This window comes from Ambystoma mexicanum, chromosome 2p (assembly GCF_040938575.1).
Source record: "Ambystoma mexicanum isolate Mex_15411 chromosome 2p, UKY_AmexF1_1, whole genome shotgun sequence".
Taxonomy (NCBI): Eukaryota; Metazoa; Chordata; class Amphibia; order Caudata; family Ambystomatidae; genus Ambystoma; species Ambystoma mexicanum.
Genome location: NC_090923.1, coordinates 1,404,566,060 through 1,404,578,222, shown reverse-complemented (window position 1 = coordinate 1,404,578,222; position 12,163 = coordinate 1,404,566,060). Strand labels below are relative to the sequence as shown.

Sequence of the window (12,163 nt, the reverse complement as noted above, 5' to 3'; positions counted from 1 at the left end):
GAATCGGTCACATTTACATACACTCGTTATAAGACATGCTGCAGCGTGGTGGACTACTTTTAAGCGAGCAACATGAGCTGCTGGTAGCCGAGGAGGGCATTCCCCCCCCCCCCCAATCGATCTGCGGGACCACACGGGCCTGCACTATGGTTGGGAAGTCCTACTTATATTAAATTTGTAAAGCACTCTAAACCCGTGGGCATCAAGGTGCAGTTGCAGTACAGGTTACAGTGAGCTAGGCATCATTGAATAAAAAAAAAAAAAGGAGTAAGTGGGCAGAGGCTGACATTCAAGGACTTCCGTAGGTGAAGAGCCAGGTTTTCAAATGTTTGCTCAGATCTGGTAGTAGTGTATTCCAATTGCTGCATTGACCGGGAAGCTAGAGCCACCTGCTCTAGCCCGTTTGAATCTTGAAGTGATGACACGGTGAGCGTATGCAGATTTGGTTGGTCTCAATGACTGGGCTTTTGTGGATTTCTGTGCAAGATAAGGGGGGTTGGAATTTGAGAGGCACATGTGGGTATATTTTAAGCGTTTTCAAGATGGTGTTGTATTGGGAGCCAGTGAAAGGCTCTTCTAGCAGCAGAGATGTGTTCTCGCCTCAGGATAGCCTGGGCGGTGTGGAGTGCATAATTTTGAATGACTTGCATGTTGTGGATATTCTGCATTGAGGTGCCTGCAAAAAGTTAATTGCAATAGCCTAGTCTTGAACAGACAATGGCTCGGGCGAGGTGAGGCAACTGTCAGCGTATAGGAAAGGCCTACAGGCACTGATAATTTTGGTGGTGTGGACAGCGGAAGACCCATTAGCATTGACATGGTGGAATTAGGCATCCAGGTTAACTCCCCAGTCTTCACTGTTGGGGAGACAGGGATCAAAATGCCATCAATGGTGAAGGAGCAATAAAGTTAGTTATGGTTTTTTAGCACAGCTGGGGATCCCACAAGGGGATCCCACAAGGAGAATTTCATTTGTTTCATAGTTAAGACAAACTAAGTGGGAGTCCATCCATGCCTGGATGGTATGGTAGAATGAGAGTAGTTTAGAGTGTCGACTACATCGTCGCCTGCAAAGGAGGAGGAGGATTTGAGTGTAATTGGCGTAGTTCGTGTGGGAGATGCCACGAGTGTCCAGGAGTGGGTTGATGAAAAGGTTCACAGGAGCCTTGTGGAACACAGCTGGAGGTTGGAGAGGGTGGGGCATGTGCATTTTCAGTGAAGACTGATGGTTCTGTTGGCCAGGAAGGAAGTGATCTAGCTAGTTGCTTAGGTGAGAAATTAGCCGCAAAGGAGAGGTGCTGGTCATCAAGATCAAATGCTGCTGAGAGCTCTAGGAGTAGTAGTAGTAGGAGGAGTGCAGGCTTTCCTGCATCTTAGAGCTCACAGTGCAGATTCTGTACCATGATCAGGACGGAAGCCTGGTTGACTAGATTCCTAGGATGTAGTTAGCCTTCAAGTATTGCTGGATTTGGAGGTAAGCTGCTCGATCCAGGATCTTTAAGAGGAAGGGTACTGTAGTGATGGGCCGGTAGTTGGTAGGAGCAGTGGGGCCCAAGGATGATTTTTTAAACAGCGAAAGAACCCAAGCTTCCTTGAGGCTGATGTGAACCAGGAATTAGGACATGGAGGCGTTGATGAACGTGGTGATAAACGGCGTCAGGGCTTCCGATCAGTCCTTGATTGTAGCTGGTAAGGCATCACTTTTGCACCTAGATGGTTTCAGGCCTTTCAGAATGGAGGGGACTTTGGCTTGTGAAAACTGGGCTGAAGAGAAAACCCGGAAGGTCTGGAAGGGCGTAAGGGGTGGTGGGGGGGGCCAAGACTGTGTTGGTGCTGATGGCGACTTGCTTTAGATGGATTATTTTTGTGAAGAGTGCAGATTTTGTCTAGAAGGGTGTTCTGAATGTTAGTACACCAGGCCTGGTCTTTGGTGAGGATGAGAGGGTGGTGGGGGAGGTGGGGTTGGAAGGGCATTGGGGGATGTGGGGGAGGGGGAAAAGAGGGGGGGATTCCAGCTCACCAAAGATGGTAAAGAGCTCACGGGTGTTCGACTTGGCATTAGCGATTCTAGGTTGTGGTTTTAGTTTATAGGATAGCCTGTTTGTACTCTTTGGCAGTGGTGGAGGAGTTAGATTTGAGGGAGTCCGAAGGTGTTCTCCTCCATTTGGCTACAGCCTCTCGTTTTTTGAAGCAGAGCGCTTGGAGGTCAGGGGTAAACCTCGAATTTCAGCGAGTGGTGGGTTTAGATTTGCGCGGGGCAATCATGTCAACTGTGTTAGTGATTGTTTCGAGGTATAGATTGTCTAGAGTGACCGGGTTGCTGCTGGGAGGTGGTAACAATTGTAGATTACTTAGCAGGGGCTGAATTCTGGCTTTTAAGAATTGCGAGCGCCTGGCAATAATGAGCGATAAGGGTGGGCTGGTACTAGTGGGCAGTGAACGATATGACATGGTGATCTGCCCATGGGCAGGGCAAGTTGGAGAGGATAGAGACCCAACAGTTGAGGTCTGCTAGCCAGTCTAAGGTGCAGCCTTTGAAATGGGTGGGTGTCATTATACATTGGATAAATCCTAATTAGTTGAAGGAGTAGGATACGGATGTAGCATTAGTGTCTTCTTTGCCATTGAGACCTAGGTTGAAGTCACCCAATAGGATAGTTTAGGTGGGCTTGATGCTGGAAAAACTCTTCGCGGTATAGTAATAGCCTGGGGTGTGTGGGGGGGGGGGGAGTTGTGGGGATAGAAGTTTTTGAGGGAGTATGTCACAGTTGGGTAACTGGGTCATGTGAATGTGTCCGACGGGGAGATTATCTCTCACAATCGGAGCTACAACCCCTCCTCTAGAGGAGAGGTTGTCAGTAAGGTGGATTGCAATTGAGAGGGATGGCCCAGAGGCGTCATGTAGCCAGGTTTCTGTGATGGCTAGGCAGTCCAGATTATTGGTAGCAATAAGGTCTTGGATGTCCAAGGAGTGAGCTTGGACTGATCTGGCATTGCCTAGGGCACAAATGAGGAAGGGGGAGGGGGGGGTGAGGGTTGCTAGAGGTCAAGTGGCTGGGAGATCCTTCTTGTGCGCAGGGCAATGAAGTAGTGGGATAGTGGGTCAGGTTAAAAACGGAAATGCAGCGGGATGGTGGTACCGTCTGCTGAGCAATTCAGAGGTGCACCAGAAAGGTAAGGCGGGCTGCTAATGGCCATGTTATTGGGTGCATGTATTAAGCTATAAGCGCTATCCAAGTTGCTAGGTGATTGAATTGGGCTTACAGCACTCTGAGGAGAGGTAATGGGGCTGGTAAGAGGAAAGGATGGTGGGTAGGCAGATGTGCGTCTTACATGGTACGCTGGTATCGAGCTGCAGAGAAGGGCTAGTAGGCTGGCAGCAGCTTAGGTGGGCATACAGCCTGCAAGGCATTCTTGAGTGCTAATCAGTGGTAGGGTCGCAACTATAACATTCGATGCACTTGCACTAGGAGAAACATTGTCAGGCCTAGTATTCTAGTTCTCGGTTTAGATCATTCGGAATCTCAAGGCCTAAGAATGATTACTGCAATCCCTTGTTCCCTTCCCGCCTTGAAGCACTTCACCTGTGCATGAGCGCTCTATAAATAAATAAAATAGGGCAATGGGGCTGCTGGACCTGCTGGACCAGGAGGAGGACAAGCGTGCAGGAGAATGAGGGAATGCATGATTCACAGCGATTTTATGCTGTGGGGTTGTGAGCGAGTTCGGTGTGATGCTGTAATGAGCTTTCATGGGCTGGGGGCAGGTGGCGTAATACAAGGTGTTGTTCAAGGGCACAAACTGCAGGCTAGTTTCAATAGATTTGAGCAGATTTAAGGGCCTGGGGCAGGTACAATGCATGGAGCGCTTTTGTGAAGTCGAGTGGGCTGATCAGACTGGTTCATCATGATCAGAGTTTACAGTGCCAGACGGCGGGTGGCTGGAAATGAGTTTCCACAGCAGGATGAAGGGTTTGATTTTGCGTAGGGTGGAGATTTGGAGACAGGCTGTTTTGGGCCTTCTTGCCCATGTGTTCCTGGAAGCGGAAGCTGCGGTCAATGGTGAAGCCTAAGGATTTTGCTGAATCCAAGAGTTGCAGATTAAATCCTTCCAAGTGCATATCATTGGGCTATTGTTGGACAAGATGTTGCTTAGCAGGGGGTGGGGGAGAACCGATGAGGAAGTATTTGGCCTTTGCTGGGTTAAGTTTGAGGTAGGCAGCTGACATCCAGGACTGGATGATTGCTAGTTCATTGCAGAGACAGCTGCGCTTGGGTTTTTATTTTCATGTACAACCGAGTATCTGCGTATGGGTAATGGCTAGATCATGGTCTTTGAGGAGTATACCCAGAGGCTCCTTGTAAAGTTTAAAAAGGAAACTTGCCATCAGGTTAGAATGCAAGGTGTTCATCTGGATGGCCCGAGAGGTAAGAGGTAAACCAATTCAGGGCAGTGCCAGAGAATACCATCCTGTCAGTGAGGAGGAAGAGGAGGATACAGTGGTCAATTAGTTCAGGAACGATGGGTAGGCACGAGTCGTCTGTATCCATGATTTGAAGAGCATCATTCATCACCTGAATGTGGGGAAATCTGAATGTGATCCTATACTCGGAATGGAACCCCCCCCCCGCCCCCCCCAACTACATTTTCCATGATTTTTCCAATAAACAGGAGTTTCATGATAGTATGCCAGATCGTATGGGTCTGTGGTTGCTTTCCAAAAGAGGCTCTGTCTTGAGATGGTCTTGGAATACTTCTCTGAGGAAGGCATTAATGATGCAGAGTAGTACATTGAACGGTGGACCTATCAATTGTATAATGATGAAGGCCGGGATGAAATCAAAGTAGGAAGTGAGATCCAGGCTTGATCTTCCAAGTCCCTACACTATTTTCCACAAGGACAGGGTAGCTTCTTACACTCGCATCACCTATACTGAAAGTGGTTTCCTCGTTCCATATCATCAAAGAGGTGGTATTACCAATGCTTCTTTACAAATCTCCACGCTCCGGTTGACATTGCTCTCTCAATGTTAGAAGACAATTACATTTTATCTGCAACAAACCAAACATTTCAGGAAATGAGGCACCCTTGTCCACTATTGCCTGGTTGATGGTCTCTGGCATCACACAGCTATTCAAAGCAGACGCATGAGCCTCCTAAGGGAATTTGCGCAATCTGGGACAAAGCCACAGTGGTTGCTTTCAGTGCAATGTTCTTTGTGGCGTTCTTACCAGGGCTGCCACACGGTCTTCATCTGCTTCCTATAAGCGTTATTGCTTAGTACTGATGCCAGTTTTCATCAGGCAGTCGTACGCAACCCAATAGGGGTTGCCCCCTTCCAAAAGCTTTCTTGCTGTGAAATACCCCATCTGAATGAAGGGAGGGTGGACGCAGAAGTGAGAAAATTACTGAACATAGTGACTACTCCCAGTCCTCTTACATACATATTCCTCCATACGACCCACCCTCCAACCCCGGTAAATCGGTTAGAGGCAGACGAGCGCTCATGGATTAATGAGTGAGGCCGGTTGGGGTTACTGTGGGTGGGTGTGCACTCAAGCATGCTACTAATTTCTAGGGACGTTTGTTTTTTTGCCGTGCAAAAGGCTCCTGGCCAGTCCAAGTGGGACAGATACCCATCAGTACCGAGGAAAGGGGACTATGGACTTTAAGTACAGTAGTCACTATGGCGAGTACAGTAGTCACTATTGTGAGTAACAGTTTCTATTCGTCTCCTCCAAAAGTAGTTACTGGTTACTCCAGGAGAAACCTGCGATGATGCTCTGCTTCAACCTGTGCAAGACAAGTATGGTATGCACATGTCCTACACATTGGGGACCTGGGCCCTCTGATCTCAGGCCCCTCCCCACCAGCTGCACACCGCACTGCCCCCCTGGCAACCCTTGCACTCGGGGACTGTTTCTGCATCCCTACAGCCCCTACTAGCACTTGACTTCTGATGTCTGCACTTACCCCCCCGCACTTACCTCCAGCTGGCTGCACTTTTATTTATTATTGACTGCCTTTATTTCACCGTTATCCCTTGTACTGCACTGCCCCCTCACACCCGCACTTTTCCTTCTCCCCCCTCCCCTTGCGCAATCTCACTGTCACCTGGCCTAGTAGGATTGCTGTCTGTCTTCCCAGTTTCCCCTCCCTTGCTTCGTCGCGCCTTGAAACACTTGTGTATAGGCGCGTTATAAATGCCATATCATAGTTTAATCACCAATCATCGTTCACATTCCTTTAGCACAACAGAATCTACGGATTACCCATCCCAATGCACAAGTTATGAATTTGACAGCCTCTCTCCTGGAGTCTGAGCTTGGTCACTGAAACGTACCTCATGGTCTGCAGCTGCAAGACCATGTAGGGCCTGCTCAGGGCACTGACTGGACGAGTGGCCTCATGCCTGCTACCCACCACTTGCTCACTACTGCCCTGGGTTTTGGCCGCTCCTGTCTAGCCTCCATGTTATTTAATGAACAGTTTTGGCCACTCCCGCCCGCAAACCCTTCTCAACTCACCTACCGAAGGCTTCCCATCCCTCCAATCTACCTCTCCTGTCCCCCTCCCGCCCTGCAGGCTGGTGATTGGTGGCTTTCACCCGGGAACTAGTACACCTGGAAACCCCAAGACCATGCTGGTATCTTCTGCAGCTGCAGGACCATTTGGATCCTGCTCGCTACTCCTGCTCGGGGTACACTCACCTCATGCCTGCGATTGCGAACCACCACTTGCTCGCTCCAATTACTTTATTTTGTACCTGCCCGCCCCAACACACCTCCCCTGTGCCATTTAAGGTTTGTTTTGGCCACTCGAGCCGGCTCTCCGTGTTATTTAATTAGTTAACGGTATGGGTGCTCCCGCCCTCAAACAATACTCAACTCACCTAACGAAGGCTTTCCATCCATCCCATCTACCTCCCCGGGCCCTCTCCAATCCCTCTCCCGTCCACCTGGTCGGCAATTGGTGGCTTTCACCAGGGAGCAGCAGTCTTCACTGAGGGCCCCAGGGCAGCACTGCCCAGGCAGCCCTCAGCTAAGGGCCAGAGGCAAATGGCAGCTCCCCAACTAAGCAGTTCCACTCCATGTTCGCCAGTGCTCGCCTGATGCAGACCTACAGCAACTGAAAGTAAGTGTGGTCTGGGCAGGGCAGTACAACCAGGTCTGGGCAGGGGAGTACAACCATTACTGTACTCCAGTAAAACCCTGGCACTCTTATTAACTAATACCATATACCTACATGCACCTAGCCTATTTACATGGTTCGTATTCATTGTACTTCCTTAAATGTTTTGTTCCCATTAATGTGTAAAACTTAAATGTAGGAATGCTCCACCAAAGTTAAATCTAGGTGGTTTTCAACTGTTGCGCCAAAGTCAAATCCGATTGTTTTCTCATCATTGTGCTAAAGTTGTACCTATGCATGCTCCATTGCTGTGCCATAGTTTATTCTAGGCAGGTTTCCATTTCTGCGCCAAAGTTAAGTCCATCTTTTCCATTGCTGTGTAAAAAACGTGCATTTAGGTGGGCTCCATTGCTGTGCCAAAGCAGACTCTGGGCGGTTTCAATTGTGGTGCCAAAGTCAAATCTGTGTATTTTCCATTGCTGTACCAAAGTTGGGCATAAGCATTTCCCACTTCTCGACCAAAATGATATCCAGGTGGTCCTCAACTGCTCGCCCAAAGTTTTTACTCTGCTGTGCCAAATCTGAATCTAGGTGTTTCCCTTGGCGGTGCCGAGGTTGAATCTCAGAGTTTTACACTACTGTGCCAGTGTAGGATTGGAGTGTTTCCATTGCTGTGCCGGAGTTGAATCGGGGCGTTCTCTCATTGCTCTGCCAAGGGTGAAGCTAGGTGGTTTGCAACTGCTGCGCCCAAGTTGAACCTGCGTGTCTTTCCACCACTTTGCCAAAGTTCAAACCTAGGTGTGCTCCACTGCCGTGCCAAAGTTGGTTCTGGGCAGGTTTCCATCTCTTTGCCAAAGTTACATCTAGGTGTTTCCCATTACTCTACCCAAAGTTGATTCTAGGTGATTTTCCATTGCTGTGCCAAAATTGAGTCTGAGTGTTTTCCATTGATGTGCCATAGTTTAATCCAGACGAGTCTAGCTTTCACTCCTCGACCTGCCATACCGGCCTTGGACGTGTTCTCCCCTCTCTTAGCAGCACCCCTTGCAGCCAACATTTCACTATTAAAAAGGCGACTCAGCCAGCTCATTGGCGTACCACTCCAGAGAACCTCCTCAGTACTCACCAGCCTGCACCTCACAACTCACCCTGCCCACTCCCCACACAAATAAGGCAGCTTGCTAGCACGTGACCAACCCATACCCCATCATACATCTCACTATTTATCACCCGCCCCTGCTGAACCCACCCTCACCCCCTTCCATTGCAATGTTGCAATGCCCCTCAGCTTCCGCCTTCTCTGCCCTCCACCCAACCCCCTCAGAGACCCAACTCACACTACCCCTCTCTCAGTGCCACAAGAGCCACCCTGGTCAACAGCCCCATCAACAAATCCTCCTACTCTCTCACATACTCCTGTGCCCCTCAAGGGGCCCACAAATCGCACAGGCCATACTGATCGTAGACCGCCACCAACACATTGCTCTCCCAATCTCCTACCTAGGACACCCCCTGTTCGCCCTCCCTATTCTCCCCAGCCGTCCCCGCCCACCCCCTACCCTGTCCTAGCCCTTTTCACACTGTCGCTGTCACTAACCATTTTATCGCAGCTGCAAGAATCAGAGGAAGCCACCACCTGACTGGGCACAAATACAGCAAATCACCACTGTATTTGATAGGTATGTTTAACGCACCACTCTGGTGGACACTGGCTGTAGGCATGGCTATCGGGACACATCAGAATGCAGCAAGGACTATGACAAATTTCGGTTATGCTGGTCACAATTTTCTGGCAACTTTTACACCAGACTACGCCTCAACACCTGACATCAGTATGCAGCGAAGACCTGTGACATCTTTGGGCACGCTGAACACACAGCAAGCCTCCAATACTCTCCTCTCAGCACCCATCCACATGCCAGACCTCATGGGTTTCTCTCTAAAAGAGCCTGGCCAGCCCTGCCAAGCCCGATTTGGCCAAGGTCCCTGAGGTTGTTCCCACCACCAGTGCATAGAGACTAAGAATGGTAAAAGGCGCTATATAAATGACAAGTACATTACAATAATGTCATTTTTGTTTTAATCAGTCTGGTAAAATATATGTTTACTTAAACCCGCTTGGCCCTTTGACTCATATTTCATATGCCACAACCCTGCCACCCTTGTTTTATTTGCGCCCTCTCCCCCCCACCCCATATTGATTTCTAGGAGATGCCACTGCTGGGGCGCTCCTATAAAAGGGGAGTGTTCTGCCCCCACACCCAGTGGCATTTCTTGGGCACATGTCTCCCTACAAATGCTGTGCCCCATCCCCTGGGCGCCTGCCTCCCCTACAAGATGTTGTTCCCCCATGCCCAGAGAGCAGATGTGGGATTGGGTTGCTGCCCCTCTATGGTGAAAGCAAGCATAGAACAGATGAGGAATGCTCTTCCAGGCTGGAGCCTCAGGAACAAGCTATGGGGCTCCTGCTCTGGCTGTTGGAGGGCAGGATGCCAGGTATGGGGCTTGTGTTCTGGGTGGTGGGGATGCAAAATGCCAGGTATGGGGCCTGTGCTCTAGGTGGTAGGAAAGCAGGATGCCAGGTTTGGGGGAGTGTGCTGGATGGGTGTAGGATGCCGGATATGGGGCTTGTGCTCTGGGTGCTAAGGGGGCAGGATGCCAGGCATTGGGTTTGTGTTCTGGCTAGTGGCGGACAGGATGCCAGGTATAGGGCTTGTGCTCTGGGTGGTGGAGAGGCAGGATGCCAGGTATAGGGCTTGTGCTCTGGGTGGTGGAGAGGCAGGATGCCAGGTATGAGGTTTGTGCTCTGGGTGGTGGAGAGGCAGGATGCCAGGTATGAGGTTTGTGTTCTGGGTGGTGGAGAGGCAGGATGCCAGGTATGAGGTTTGTGTTCTGGGTGGTGGAGAGGCAGGATGCCAGGTATGGAGTTTATGCTCTGGGTGGTGGTGGGGCAGGATGCCAGGTATGGGGCTTACAATCTTGGTGGGGGGGGCAAGTATCCGGCTTGTGCTCTGGGTCATTTGAGTTTGGATTAGGGTATTTGTATAGCGCACTTAATGGACTTAACTGCATCTAGGTACAGTCGAGACCGAGAAAAATCTGATCGCTTACGTTTATACATGAGCATATCTACCTTCTTCTCATACTTTCCACCTAGTTTATTTTAAAAGATAGGTTTTGAGAGTTTTACAAAATTGAAAGAGTGATTCTTTTTTACCCAGGGAAGACTGTCCCAGAACTGCAAACCTTCAGTCTCCACTGGACACACAAGAAGACAGCGGGATCACTGATAGAAGTTTATCCACTGATCACAGTTCCCATGAGGGTTGGTATTGGATCACTTGTTATACCAGATTTAATGGCGACAGATTATTAAGGCATTTGTAGGGTCATAGGTCAAAAGAATTTTTATCTTCGGTGAACTATCAGTGAAGACAAGTGACAGAGCGTACCACCATCACACAGCATCTGCCTATCAGACTGGGGATGCCATCAGTCTCCATGGTCTTCAGTGTTTAACCTGCACTGCAGGAATACATATGTACTGCCCAGGCTGCTGCTACAGAGAAGTGGCAAACGTTGCCTACCAGCTATGTGTGATTATTTTCGGTGAATTTAGGCAATTGAATTTGGTGTTAACTTACCATTCACAATTATACTTTTTCAACATTTGAGCATCTTTCCATGTTGTGCCGTTTGATGGGTTGTGCATTTTAGAATGTTCCAATGGTGCCAACAATGTATGTTTTGTGATGTCATTGTTATGCGAAGTATTATTTTGAAACTTGTAAAATCCTACATCTTTTTGGTCACAAAATGTTGGCAAGTATGACGGGTAGGCAAGGGAGCACCTTTAAGGCAACTGGAAATAATTGTCAGGGGGGGCGCATGCCAGAAATAGGGATGAACTGCCCCCCCCCCCCAACCTATGGGTCACACAATCCGGTATTTGAGAAATGTAGATGGTCTGCTGCTTAGAAAGCTTTGTTGAGTGAGCGGGCTGCAAGAAGATGGTGTAATATGGGCCACTTGGCAGAAATCATTGTCAAATACCGATTTTAGTTGACTTACAATTTTAAGGTAGGGGTGTTCATCCGGTTGTGTCGGGGACAGGACCCCTTCTTCCCTTTCCTCTGGGGAGATACTCGGCTGTACTTCGGGTCTCGCCCACATCCAGTGGTGGCTGGGGAAGTCGCTTCCAACGACAGTTTCTGTCTCGAAGGTACTGGCGATTTCCAGGGCACGTCCCAGGCTGAGCTGGGCCCCCTCACTGACCAGCCTAGCCCGCAATTCACGCCGATAGACGCCGCACACCAAGCGGTCCCTCACCATTTCCACCGGGTTAGAGAAACCGCAGTCCTGGGCCAGCAGCTTCAGCTCGGCGGCAAACTCCCCGAACAGCTCGCCGGGGCTCTGGCGCCGCTGGTAGAACCGGGAGCGGGCTAACATGGAGTCTACCGTGGCCCTCCCCCGGCACCCCTCTCTTCCGGACGGGAGAAGCAGGAGGCCAGACGCTCGCGCCCAGTTATCGAAAAGGTCGGCTCCTTCTCACCCGCCGAGGAGAGCGGGTACGGCACGGCCCTACCTCCTCGCAGCGCAAAGAGAAGTGGAATAACCGTACTGCTTGCCTGAAATCTCTCCCCTAGTCCAACTGGACCGGGCTATACCAGTTCATCCAAGTAATTGGACTCGTAATATGCCGGGAGGCCTATGTCGACTCGTTACCAGAGTCTAATTTAGCCTTTATACTTTGCATGCTGGGATTTCCGGATTCTTGTTTTCTAAGGCAAAAAGTGAAACTACAGGTAACAGAATTCGAAGATAAAAACAGGATCTCTCGCTTACTGGGACCGAATCACTCCATGTCACCTGTATACTGCTTTCCCACATTTATGTTTTGTTTGTAGACACGTCATTTTTGTGTGTGTGCTGTGTAAATACGAGTACAGTTTATTATAAGGCCACAACTTCCAGAATGCACCTGTTTGTTAAATAAAAGTTTTGGACTAGTAACATCGTGTCCCATTCTAT

The 12,163-nt window shown here is 49.6% G+C and overlaps 1 protein-coding gene across 1 annotated transcript in view; it reads right to left on the bottom strand.

The window, feature by feature from the left end:
• The window catches only part of LOC138567553 (zinc finger protein 624-like), a 407,262-nt gene extending 395,416 nt beyond the window's left edge, over positions 1-11,846 (bottom strand). The window contains exon 1 of the mRNA XM_069645886.1: positions 11,204-11,846. Coding sequence (XP_069501987.1) covers positions 11,204-11,581 — 378 coding nt within the window. The 5' untranslated portion in view covers positions 11,582-11,846. The remainder of the gene's footprint in view (positions 1-11,203) is intronic.
• Positions 11,847-12,163: the final 317 nt, after the last annotated feature.